The sequence below is a fragment of the Ictalurus punctatus genome, chromosome 23, assembly GCF_001660625.3.
Source record: "Ictalurus punctatus breed USDA103 chromosome 23, Coco_2.0, whole genome shotgun sequence".
NCBI lineage: Eukaryota > Metazoa > Chordata > Actinopteri > Siluriformes > Ictaluridae > Ictalurus > Ictalurus punctatus.
Genome location: NC_030438.2, coordinates 14981322 through 14995474, shown reverse-complemented (window position 1 = coordinate 14995474; position 14153 = coordinate 14981322). Strand labels below are relative to the sequence as shown.

General features: G+C 37.8%; 1 protein-coding gene across 16 annotated transcripts in view; it reads right to left on the bottom strand.

Annotated features, from left to right (window-relative positions):
• Nucleotides 1-14153, bottom strand: part of rims2a (regulating synaptic membrane exocytosis 2a) — a 208532-nt gene that overhangs the window by 40618 nt on the left and 153761 nt on the right. For 10 of the 16 annotated variants that reach the window (XM_053674994.1, XM_053674997.1, XM_053675000.1 and 7 more), the window contains 4 exons: nt 11625-11663; nt 10223-10329; nt 6605-6774; nt 5765-5956 (listed from right to left, as the gene is read on the bottom strand). In XM_053674994.1, the coding sequence (XP_053530969.1) occupies nt 5765-5956; nt 6605-6774; nt 10223-10329; nt 11625-11663 (508 nt within the window). The remainder of the gene's footprint in view (nt 1-5764; nt 5957-6604; nt 6775-10222; nt 10330-11624; nt 11664-14153) is intronic. The other 6 variants (XM_047150365.2, XM_047150370.2, XM_047150371.2 and 3 more) reach the window with 2 other exon arrangements.

Here is a 14153-nt window from a genome sequence, read left to right as displayed (position 1 = left end):
AGGAGAAAAACAAGCCGTGCGCTATGGGTGAGAGGGATTTCATACATTCTCTAGCCACTCGTAAGCATGTGAGCTCATGTATGTGGAAGAGGGTGAATAACTTTTTCCTCCGAGTGCATGATGCAGCATGAGCAACAGTTCGAAATAGACCTGGTTGGGTGGATTCACGTGTCTCGGAGAAAGTTTGTTTTAGCTGTTTGGTAGCTGTTGTATGATGGGGGAGAACTGACTGGTAGGAAGGAACTGGGGAGAAAATGGGGACCGGGGGGGGCAGAATTAAAGGATACATACTCTATTGAAGTGTAATTGAACAAAATTGACCATTGACCTCCCTAAAATCACCTTCATAGCATACAGAGAATCTGCATTTTACTCATTCACACTGCTGGTCTGCTTCGAGTCATGACCTTTAAATGATTGTGTGCAACAGCAAAGCGAGTGAAAGCAATGCTAATGAAATTCCGTATCATCGTCGGGTATCCAGACTGATCAAATGCCAGTCATGGTGTGTCCTGTTATAGACTCTAGAACTTAATGTCCCCTATATGTGGTGTTCTATGTGTGTATGCAAAGTATACAGGTATATTATACAATGAATTAATTATAGATGCATGTTATTTGCTGATCCAACTGACTGGTCAATAAATAGATTTGTAAACAAAAGTATATTATATTCTTTCATAAATATAAAATTGTAATTTTTATATTTATATTTTTCTTTTTATAAGAGGAATAAGTTTACATGCACTTTGCCAAATAAAAGACACATACTGGAAATAGAAAAGATGTGCATGTGGGATGAAGAAAGGTTAAGTTTAGTATGTTTTTTTTTTTCTTCATTTACTACATTAAAAGGTTTATATTTCTACATTTCACTCAGCATACAACTTGCATTTGTTGTCTGTTCTCAATGTGCTTTTGTTTATGTTTTGCTATGTCCCATTATTTTGTTTTTAGTCCTGTCTCCGCCCCTTTCATATCATTGGTTGTTACCCAGTGGGTTCACCTGTTCAGTGTTAGCCCTTAATTAGTTTGTCTATCTATGCTGCCTTCAAATCCTCCTTGGAAGTGTGTGTGTGTACAAGTTCAAAGGTCGTGATTAAAAGGTCGACTTTTATGACTTATAAAACTATATAACGGACAGGTGTGGAACATGAATGATCAAAAATGTTTCTGAACACTATAACGACTTTGAACAAGAGAACTAGGCTGTAATAACATTTTACATGTAAAACATATTGCATTACATTCATCTTGCATTCTAAAACATTCGCATACGGATGATGTAAATTAGGATGAAGGGCGCGTCTCGTTATCCATGACGTTGTTAAATCTCCGGCTCTCAGCCCCTCACTGAACAGAGCAGATGCAGAGAGAGATGCGAGTGCAGCGGGAAAGCAAGACCTCACGCTTGCAGGACAGTACTGGCGACATTTGGAAAGTTTTTAAGGTTTATCCAAAAGTCGCCAAATTTGTCTTTAGGTGTTTTTTTTATTTTGCAAAAAAGTTGCTAAAGGGGTCTGAAAAGTCTCTAAGTTGGGAACACTGGTCTGCACTGACAGCTAGATAAAAGGCAGGCTAAGCTCCGCCTCTCCCCAGCAAAAAGAAAATACAGAAGGAGAGGGAACGCAGGGTTAGAGTACCCAAATGATGCCCTGTCTGTCCTTTTCTTGAAAACAATTTATGCCCCCTTCCGATCTCTCTGCGTGCCCCCCGTGTTGAGAACCATTCCTTTTATGGTCATACTCAATGACCCCATTTATTATTATTTTCCCCAAACACTAAATGATAGAACGCTGGCAGTGAAAAATATTCTAGTTCTACTGCATAGACAGAGAATGCGCTGCATCTCATAACAATAAATAGGAATAATACGGGTAGTTGAGCAAGTCAGCAATGCGACCACTAAGAAAACAATATCTTTTTCAATACACACGGTGACCTGCTAGCTGTTCTAATAACACTCTCCTTTACCAACAACTCCTTTATTAACTCTAGATAAGAATAGCAAATGATGTCACGTCTCCAAATTCCCAATGAACCTACATTTCTAATTGCTTCCTAATTAGGTTAATGTTCGTCTTGTGGGTCCACTATATGCAGTACAAATTGATGACTTTTTAAAGTCTTCCTGTACTTGTACCCGAATTCTCTTCCATATCGGTGTAAATAATGGGTAAAGCTTGCCCTCACCAATCACAGGTCTGAACTGCCCCACATTTCTTATGCATGACTATGTGTTACGGCTTGAACAGACACTTTACAGCTGAGCAACCAAGCAAGAGTGTCCAAACTAACAACTTCTATTTTAATATAGCATTCAGATCTGGTATAAAAACATTTTAAATATTTTACACTGTTTTCCCTGGGGTGTTGATATACCATAGCATCACAATTCTCTAGCCAATGTTCTAATAAAAGGTGAGGTTTGAAGCATCAAATATCTGCCTCTTGACTACACTCTCTTAGTAAAAAGGGTTCCTCAAGGGTTTTTTATGGATCAATAACACTTCTAGGTAGAACCGTCTGAAATATATAAAGGCTGCTTAAAAGGGTACTTTTGAGCAAAACTTTCTTCCAAAAATACAAAGTTCTTCCTGACTTCTTGATTTCTGTCCACAATTTATAGACCAAATGGCAATGAACGTGAAATGTTCTTCAAACAGTTTGTGAGATATGTATAAAAGCAAAACACTGTGTTCTACATATACATCATCATAGACATTATAAAGGGATAATATATGTACAGTATACCTGTATGATAATGTATCATGTACGTTATCAAACGCAAAAGCACTATACTCTCAGTTGGCTTCTTTAAGCTTTCCTTCAGAGGAACTAATGAGTACTTTGCAGGATGCTACAAAGAGCCTTTTTCACCCCCAAGAGTATACTGCAAGCTAGAGATCTTCTCTAAAAACGTTTAGCTTTTCATTGTTTTTTTGCTTTCGTTTAATGAGAAAGCAAGTACAGACTTATTGTACATGTTTGCCCTATGTGGTAATACTCAATGCACCCCCCCCCCCACCCCCCCATTTACTGATATTACTTCTTTCCTGGCGTATACAGTATATGTGCTGTTTGTTAGAAATATGACTGCATAACAAGCTCGTTCCTTCTGACATATGCTCCAAATATTACACAAGCGTCTAATTGAAAGAAAATAAGTCTGCAATTTGTCCACCGTGTGCACAGTGACATCTTTTTCCTTTTGATGAAAGGATGAATCTCAGCACAGTGTGAGTAATAGAGTGAAACATGATCGCATACTGGAGCATTAGAAGGAAGTGTGAGAAAACTATATCATAATGCTTTCAAACACTTCAGCTCAGCTCGATGTTCTTCTTAGAACACTGTACACGTGATTGAGAAAATTTTAACCGAACCATCTATCTTGACCGTGTGCTCATTCAACCAGGTGTCCAATACACAACAAGCAATTGGACGAAGGGTACAGTGTTATCGAAGCGAAGGTCTGTGTACTGCTGGTAAATGACTAAGTGCAAACAGTCCGGCTGATTGCAATATTGAGCAGCATTCAGTTTGCCACATTTTGGCAATGCCCGTGTTTGTATATTCTTTAAACAAATCAGCCATTCAACCCTATGATTTGGACTTCCCAAAAACAGTTTATGCCCAAGTCTAACACATGCTTCAGTGGTTTATCTCACTGGCATGCAGTAGATGTGTACCTAAGAACTGCTGATGTAATCAAAGATTTACAATATACGCATACTAAACCTTAATAATAGCACAGTCTTCGGCTACATGGTCTTTTGTTCATGTCATGTTTAACTGACTTTACTGAAAAACTGGATGAGGTTTAAGTTTTGGTAGGATGATTGGTAGATTCGGTTCAAAACTACAAAATCAAACAAAACACCAGACGTGTCTTGGTAGATCATCCCCCTCTCACTGCAAACATGGAATTTCAAGAAAGTAAAAAAAAAAGCCTTGTTTCTTATATTTTGTGCAAAAAAGGAAAATAATCTTTTCAAGCATTGGCATTACATGTTTTGCATTAGAAAAGTAACCTCAATTTAATTTAAGAAAATATATCTAACTTTGTCTTAAGATATTCCAAAATATTGAGCAAGATTTAACGATTTAATGGTTTGCATAATATTCCAGCGAAGGAACAAGATGCTTTTCCTTATTTTAAGACTATTTTTGTCTTAAGTGAAGCAGCTGCATGAAATGTGTGAAATCTACACTGAAATACATTACCCCTCAGCCCCTGCATGTCACATGACCATGTCACATGTCCTACTGATCACTCATACCCATTATGTTACTCTTAATAAACACTCATATAGAAGTTCTTGTTTTTCAGCACCTAACTGTCAAGCTTTTGTTGTCGTCATGTTCGTGTTACTACAGTATGTGTCCTACAGCTGCTCCCATAGTCTGCATGTTTTTGTCTTGTGTCCATTGTTACATTTATGGTTCTTTTCAGGTTTTGGTTGCTTGTTTTACACTTTATTCATTCACTTGCATACGCCTCCTTCTACAAGTTTCAATAAGTTTCCCTGTTTCAATAAAAATGCTAAGAATAACAATACTTCTGGTGCCTTAATTTAAGATAATAAAAAAGTCACTTATATTTATTATGCTGTTTGAAGAAATTGTCTTATTGTAAGCTTTTCCCCCCCTAACTATTAATCTTAGATTAAGAGATAAATTCTTAAAGTCAGCTCAAGCAAGAGACAAAAATGCTCATTTTAAGTAAGTCTAGCTTGAATAACTGAGTTTTTATTGCTTGCAATAAGCACAACTTGCTTAAATTTTGCATTTGTGTCTAGTTTAAAGATCCAATAGCATTTTTTTTTAGTGACTAGATATTTATGCTGTTTTCAAGGATTTTCACCAAGTCAGTTTTGCTTACCCCCGTTTTGCTTGATTTTAGTACACTTTAACTAAATTTAAGAGTGTCTCTACAAAGTAAAGTACAGCTATACATGGATTAAAACCACAAAATTCCAAAACTGGACAATAAAGCTCTCAATCCATCATCTTGAATGGCACATCATGGGCTGTAGTTTGCAAAATCCACCAGTAGAATTGTTTGTATTTAAAACTGCAAACACAATGTAACTTTAAACAATTTCCTAGAAGATTTAGAATCTTTCGTAAAAATTTAAGACACACCCTGTTCCTAAACAGGATATTGCTGTATTATTTCCTTTATTCCTGGCCAATTGTTAAACAAAAGTATACTACAGCCAACCATTATCTGCACAACATAGACCAGATAACGTTTAACATAAATGTTATTTAAAAACAGGTTGACTAACCATGATTTTATTGTTTAGCATGGTTACTTGGTTTAGCATACGACATGGCTAAGATATAAACAATAAACTTAAGGTCTGATTGCAAAATGAAAAAATACCAACAGTAAGAATGAACGACTGAAGGGAAACATAGGAAATATCAAGTTACACCAAATAGTAGTGCATAACCGAACCTAGCGTTTTCTCCCCCTGTAGAATAACATAAGATTAGGTATTCAGTATTTCCAACGTATTTTTTCTCTGATCTGATGGTACAGCCTATTTATGTTTAATTCTACTTCCTCAGTCTTCCCAACAAACCTATTTTTAAGAGATCTGAACAAATGAATTGGTATTAATTCAAACAAAATGAATCCGGTATCCTCATTCAGGCCAGTGAAAAATAGATTGAAAAATGAAAAACAGAAAAAGGAAAAAAGGCCGGAGGTACAGCATTAGATACAGAAGGTGCTATGTTGATAGCACTTTACCTGAGGTCATTGTCTGAGAACCTCCTCTCGGCCGCTTCCTCAATAGACTCCGCCTCTCTATCTACTCTATGGGTCTTTGCCTTTCGACCGCTCTCACAATCATTTCCCATCCCTCCCTCCTCCTCCTCATGTAACACCTCCCCAGAGAGTTCCTCCCCTTCCCGGGAGAGGCTCCGCCCCTGCATCGTTTTGCTAGGACAGGGAAGAGCGAACGTCATGCAAACAAAAAGGAAGAAGCAGACAAAAAAATTAACAAATAACGAAATAAATAAATAAACATTATATACAATGGCAGCAGGATAAATCTGGACATTCAACAATGCAGTAACAAAGACACTATGCAAACTGTGATGGCACGATATACCATATATGAGTGATGTACATTATTTTACCCACATGTTCTATTTACTAAATAGCAATAGATGCCCCATTGACTCATCGTTTTATCTTGTATAATAATTATAAGCAATCTAGAACATTTACAGTAGAGATGGAGGAAATGTGAGAAGATGCTCTGCTTGTTAAAAATGTATAAGAACATAAGGGTTAAAATACCATAAACATTTCATAGTCATAGTTTGCCAGTGACTGGTGTCTATTATAATAAAGTTCAGATGTTTGGCTCCAGTGATGCCTATACGGAACCAAACCTGAACTCATCAACTCTCATCCAGGAAATGAATCATTCTTAGAGCATTTCCCGATTTAATAAAGGAAACAAGAACAGGGGTTTTCATCGTAGACAACCCCGGAACCGCTCCTTATCCACAGATAAAGTTGAATATTGACCAATTCACCCATCTCTGGCAAACATCCCCCTGACCTTTGGGCATGTCTCACCTGATCTTGCGGTTGCCTCGCGGCCGCTCCGACTGTACAGACATGTAGCTCGCGCTGCTGAAGCGAGAGGCACTGCTGCTTCTCGACACAGCGGACACGTCACTCACGTCGCTGTCGGAAGATTTGGCCGAGAGGTTGTCCATCCCGTGTTTCCCATCCCTGCCAGAATGCTATGGAGAGAACCAAGGATACAGTCAGACCAGCATTTCTACTTAGCTATGTATACAGTATAGTCTTTAGTGTGATCTATCCATCCACCAGTTAATCCATCCATTCACAACCTTCTAACCATGCAACCAATGATCCAGTCATCACTCCATCCATCTATCTATCCACCCATCCTACATTCCAACATACCCATACAATGTCATTCTGTGATCTATGCATCCATCAGTTGACCCATGCATCTACCACATGATTCATCCATCCATCCAAGCTACCCATACATCCATCATCATATGATGTATTTATTCATCAGTTGATCTATCCATCCACCACCTTGAACCACCTACTCAATGATCCATCCATCTATCCTACCCATATATCCATCATCATAAAGTTTATTATTTTTACAAAGATGCTATGCTCTATGAGAAATGTAACTAACGTGAATTTATCTTCATCCATCCATCCATTCTTTCTTCCAACCTACCTATACATCCATCATGTTGTGATCTTTCCATCCAACAGTTGATCCATCCGTCCATCTACCTACCTACCCATCCATCCATCCATCCACCATCTTCCAACCATGCAACCAATGATCCATCCATTCTTCCATCTATCCATCCACAACAGAGTATTTCCCTAGAGGTTCAAAGTAGAACCTCTTTAGTAAGCTAGGACTAATTATTCAACGAATAATCATTCAAAGAACACTTGAAGAACCTTTTTTTTTTCTATGAGTGCAGGTGTGAATGCAAATGAAACCTAGAGGAAACATGAAGATGAAAAATCACCTTTTTGTATCAGCTTTTTTTAACACTAATTTCACTTGCTGTCTCTGTCATCTCTCTCTCTCTGTCTCACTTGCCATCTGTCCACATTTCCACCAAAGCTATCGAGGAAGTCAGTTTCACTGTACTTGCATGTCACACTTCCCTTTTCACATCTTTTCATATCAGACAATGAAGAGTCATTTTGTTTGAGCATTTAAAACACAATCTTCTGCCTGTTAAAATAACATTGTCCAAGTGCAACTGTTGATAGTGAAGTTTTCTGTGAGGAGACATTTATTTTCAGAGGTGAAGCTGTGACTAAGTTTCCTGACATTGGAAAAACCTTAAGTGTAACTATAAACAGATATAAAGTATGACGTTGTGTTCCTTAATTAATAAAAACAATGTAACTGCTGTGAAATTGCTGTGGTACAAGAGTAAGAATAAAACACTTTGGGACATGGTGTTATTGGAAAATAATCAACTTTGTTTCAACTCTCCTGTTGTGATATTGTGATGCAAAAAAAAAAAATAAATAAATAAATTTCAACCACAAAAATAATTGTAATACCTAATCAGAATATAACTTGTGTTCATGGTTTACCGCTTTAAAATACAGTTTAGTAATAAACCGCACTTTATTAATTCTATGGAACAAAGTTTTGACTTTAATTGGTAACCCAGGGATACCTCACAAAAAGAAACAAACTCCAACAGTTTGCTTTTATAAAAAATATTGCCACCCTGTTTTGTATTACTCGCTCATGTTGCAACGTTTAATTAGGCTAAATAGTTTAATTTCCAGTGTCAGTTATTTTTTACCCTACATAAATTGCTATGGAACTTTTAGTTAAACACTAAATACATAAGAGCATTATACAATAAAATATATCTCTTTGACCACCTGACCATATTTTTGAACAGTTATTTATTGTAAACTGCCAAAGTTAAGCACATTATGACTATAACTATTTGAATCCTTATTCCAGTTTCTGAATTCAAGTACACAGCGTAAGTGTTCAAACTAATTCAAATTAAAGGTCCTGCATGTTTTGATCACGGTGCCATTGAGACGCTGGTTTTGTAACAGAGGTCTTTCTTTAGACAATTTGTCTCCACCACAATGATTATTAAACAGTGTCCTTCCCGATACAGGTTTTTCCTTGAAGCTGTTTTTAATAGTAGTCTCAAACAAATCATTCGTCTTGTTAACAAACAAAATAGTTTGGGCAATGCAAGACCGCACAAACATGATTCATTTGGCAGGAAGAGAACAGACTGTGCATCCCCAAGCATCTTTTAACGTGTAAGAGTCCATTCTTTGAGTTCCTAGGAAGACCACTGGACAATCTGTCCTAGCGTCGCCGTTCAAAAGTGTGTTTTAAATCATCCTGAGCTGTCCAATTTGCAAAAGCACGACAACAAGCTGTTAATTAACTAGACTGTGTGTGGTGCTTTTGATGGTGAGTTTAAACAAAGCTGTCAGGATGCTTGGGAAGTGGGAATCTATTTTTACAAAATTAGGTTGAGATGTTCTTTTGCTCGAGCTGGACGGTAAAACAGAAAGCTGGCCAAGACACGGACCTCCTGTGTGCACGAAGCGGTTTGAGTCTATTAGTAGAGCTGTTTTTATTGAACCAGTTATTTAAAATATCATTCTTTGCTAATGTATAAATTACATAAGCTGTGGTCCGTTCTGAAGTGAAGTCTAGGCAACCATATGTAGTGTTGTTCCAAACAAAAGTGAAAAACATACTCTTCAAATGAATAATTAGTGCCTACTCCACTTTTTTAATGGACCAATGAGACCATAGTCCTGTCCACAGGGGTTCTATTGTCTCAAAATACTGTGGCTTGTGGTTTCACAGGTCAGAGTTTACCTAGACAAAGTTATTATATTAACCTACTTTATATGACTGTATATTGGCCTACTTTACAAAATGAGGCTAAGAGAACTGTAAAGGGTTCTAAAGGGAACCAAAAACACGGGTGGCGGGGGGTGTGTGTATTTTTTGCAAAAATTTTGCTAACTGGTTTACGTAAGTGTCTGGTTGCACAGCCTGTGGAAGCGTGACATGTGTATGCAATTCTATGGCGTTTATGCTTCACTCACATGCACAAGTGGGAAAAACAGACATGCAGGACACATGGGCCTGGGTCATCCATGTGGGCATGAGAGTTAATGAGTGTTGAATCACATGTCATGTGTCAGCAAATCTTGCTCAATCACGATTTGTGGTATTTCATCTGGAAATAATGTGTGTTGGTTGTACACTAAGGATATATAGCGCATTATACAAAGAATATACACTTATGGGCCTCTTTATTGGAGTACTTTTACCCTTGCTATCATAGCAGTGTTGAGCATTCTGGGAAGCTTTTCTGCTCACCATGATTGTAAACAGTGGTTAACATGGTTCTTTCAATAAAAAGGTTGGGCCCAAACCAGCTCATCTGGCACCAACAACCATGCCACAGCCAAAGTCACCGGGATCGCATTTCGTCCTCAGTCCGTTGTTTGATGTGAACATTAACTGAAGCTCTTGACCTGTATGTACATGATTTCATGCATTGTGCTCCTGCCAAATGATTGGCTGATTGAATATCTGCATGAACGAGCAGCTGAACAGGTGGTTGAGCCATGTGTATGAACATACAAATGAAAAATCCAGTGACTTGCCTTTGAGCGGTGGTCTTGCTCCAGGCGGGAGTCAGAGCCTGCTCCCTGTTTATACTTTTCCACCTTCAGCTTCATCTGCCGTGTCCTCTCCTCCACATCCATAGCACCTGCCGGACATGAAACAGTGATAAGTACGTGTGAAAAAGTGTGTGTATAAGTTTGTGTGTTGGAGGGGTAAAAAGTGGTTATAAAGCCTGATGATGCTTGGTGTGGGGAAGCTTGGATGGTAAAAGCAAGGCAAACTAAAACAGGCTTTATTACTGGCTCAGTTGGGAATGTGATGGTGTGTGATCAGCATGAGGACTGATAAAGACTCAATAGAAAAACTAGCATGTCTTCCTTATTTTGGACAGATCTGAAGGTAATGCCATAATTCGATTCAAGTATTTGATGAAAATGCTACATAATGAGAACAAGCACAGGTAAGTGTAGCATTTTTTAAGTCAAATATTTAATAAGCCTCCTTCATCATCCTAATACAATGGCAGAAAGCATATGTTTGGCAAAATATTGGTACCCAATCTAGACTATTTCCCCATTCCTGACTCCAGATAAATCTCCACTGTTAAGTCAATTACAAAAACTGAAGAAAAAAAAGATAAGACGCATACCTATTCACCAATTCACATCCCTAGTTTTAATAAGCTTAAGAAGAATTTTCCATTGGCCAGCGTTATTTTTGAAAACTCAAAAGACCCCCAAAATCCCCTTTCATCACTTTTTTGTGAGCTTTTGCTATAAACTCTACTCCAACAAGAAAGAAAAAAAAAACCACAATATGTTCTACTGGAGCACTCATTCTTTCTGCCGAGTCTTGAATTTCAGCAGGTTAATTTCAAAAAGAAATAATAATAATAATAACAAAAAAAATATTCAGAGCATTGTGCGAGCTGCTAAGCTGTGAGAAGCTGTGTATTCTCATTTTCGGCTCGGCATGAAATCAATCTACAAAACCATCTTTAATGTCCCAGAAAATGCTGAATCAGTGAATCTGCTGGGAAAAAGATCAATCCTGTTGATATCAAGGCTGTTGTGCTTTTAACAAATTAGTATATTATTAGTAATATGATCATCTGATTGATCTAATAATTCTGAAGTCATTTAGCATAGTCAAAATCATACCAGTTTTTCAATTATATGCACTAAAACTGCATCACATCAAATATCCCCAATTCAGTATCATAGAAAGGACAGTAATTAGCTTTCCTTAATATCTTCATATTCATTATATGATGATATTTTTTACTGTAGGTATTTTAGTCATAGAAAGAAAAAGATCTTTTTTAATTGTAGCGTCTCTTTCATTACAGTTTCCATTAAAACGACATTCTGGCTCGATTTCCTTACCGGAAATCTCTTTTTTTTTTGGGCATCAGTGACGCCAAAAAACCATCTGGCCTACCTTCATCTCTGTTCTCTGGGCTTGTTTTCTCTCTCTCTACTTTTCGAATTTAAAGATGGTGATGTGAAGTAAGATGGAGGGGGAAAAAAAGAGGGAAAACAAAGCAGTCAATGAGTGATTACAGCCTAAATTAGACAAGAAACAACGTCAAGAAATCTCACATGCCTCAGGATAATAAATATCAGCAGTTCACCGATATTGTCTTATTGGCAATACTGATGTGAAGCCGGTTTCATTTGTGACCACTGACTGCATGACTGAAACCTGATTATATTAAGCCTGTTGAAGGTTAATATAATCTATCCAATGCCAATTTATATGGTCAATGCAAGTACACTGTGATAGGATAAAGCAGAACAAAGATTAGGTCAAGAACATGTACAGTGCCCTCCACTAATATTGACATCATTGGTAAATATAAGCAAAGAAGGCTGTAAAAAAAAAGATCTTTATTGTTGAATTTTTTTTGATCGTTTGTTAAAATTCTCAAAAATACTCTGCTCTCATGGATATCAATTGCAAACAACACAGATTTATAAAAATAAAAAATAATAATAAAATCTTTGTTAAATATAGGTGTGCAACAATTACTGGCACCTCTATGAATTCATATGAGAAAAATATATTTGAAGTATATTCCCATTGATATTTTTTAAAAAAATTTAGTACACCTGTGTGACTAGGAACAGGAAATTGTTCAAATATGACTTCCTGTTTCACAGGGTTATAAATATGAGGTAACACACAGGCCAAATTTCCCTTAGTCATTCATAACAATGGGCAAGACCAAGGAATATAGCTGTGATGTGTGGCAAAATGTGAAGTGGCTATAAGAAAATAGTACAAGCATTGAAAATGCTCATTTCCACCATCAGGGGAATAATTAAGAGGTTAGAGTCAACTGCAAATTGGACGTGTGTCTATATCGTCTCAACGCACTGTGAAGAGGATGGCTCGAGTGGCGAAAAAATCTCCAAAGATCACAGCTGGAGAATTGCAGAAGTTAGTTGTGTCTTGGGGTCAGAAAGTTTCCAAAACTACAATCCGAAGTCACCTACATCACCGCAAGTTGTGTGGCAGGGTTTCAAGAAAAAAGCCTCTGCTCTCATCCAAAAACAATCTCAAGTGTCTTCAGTTTGCCAGACACTACTGGAACTTCAAATGAAATCGGGTTCTATGGTCAGATGAAACCAAAATAGAGCTTTTTGGCAATAAACACCAGAGGTGGTTTTGGCACACAGAGAGTTAGCCATATGGAAAAGTACCTCATGCCCACGGTTAAATATGTTAGTGACTCTTTAATGTTTGGGGGCTGTTTTTCTGACTGATTCTGAATGGAGGAATGGTCTCAGATCCCTTGTCATGTATTCTCCAACCTCATCAGGCATTATAGGAGAAGACTCAGAGCCGTTATCTTGGCATATATATATATATATATATATATATATATATATATATATATATATATATATATATATATATAAACCTGTGTTGTATTCGCAATTTTTGATATCCATGAGAGCAGAGTATTGTTGTGAATTTTTTAAACAAAATATCAAAAGGTTCAACAATAAGGACAATTTTTTACAGCCTTCTTTGCTCATATTTATCAAGGGTGCCAATATTAGTGGAGGGCACTGTAACTGAGAGGGTGAAATGTTTAGTTCTGAGAAGGGCTGTAAAGTGTTTTGTTAGTGTAGGCTTCATGACAGGGGTCAAAAGTAGCTCGCATCGCATTTATAAAGGTATCTGAAAACAAAGTGGAGAATATCCAGTGTACAAGGGTTGTTTTCCACTGGTAGCCACAAGATACCCATGAGAAAATACCCATACCACACAGAAATGCGACATCCCTTCAGGCTTCATACAAATGTAAGATGTGGAACAATTATTTATCGTCTTAGTTTGCAGGTCAAATAATTGTGTGGATAGTGAGTTAGCTCACTTTGTACATGTTTAAGTGAAGGAACATCCCTACTGTCACAGAATGATAAACAAACCCGTATAATGCAATGAACAAAATTGTTAATAATTTCAAACACCGGTTCTGTTGCCAGTCAGCTGTCCACATGATGTAAAAGAAAACGTGATTCATCAGACCAGGCCTCCTTCATCCATTGCCCCATGGTCCAGTTCTGATGCTCACGTGCCTATTGTAGGTGCTTTCGGCAGTGGACAGGGGTCATCATGGGCACTCTGACTGGTCTGCGGCTACGCTGCAGCAAGCTGCAATGCACTGTGTGTTCTGATACCTTTCTATCATAGCCAGCATGAACCTTTTCAGCAATTTGTGCTACAGTAGCTCTGTGGGATTGGACCAGACAGACTAGCCTTCACTCCTCACACGCATCAGTGAGCCTTCGGTGCCCATGACCCTCTCGCTGATTCACCGGTTGTCCTTTCTTGGACCACTTTTGGTAGGGTACTAACCACTGCGTACCGGGAACATCCCACAAGACCTGCCGTTTTGGAGATGCTCTGACCCAGTCGTCTAGCCATCACAATTTGGCCCTTATCAAAGTCTCTCAG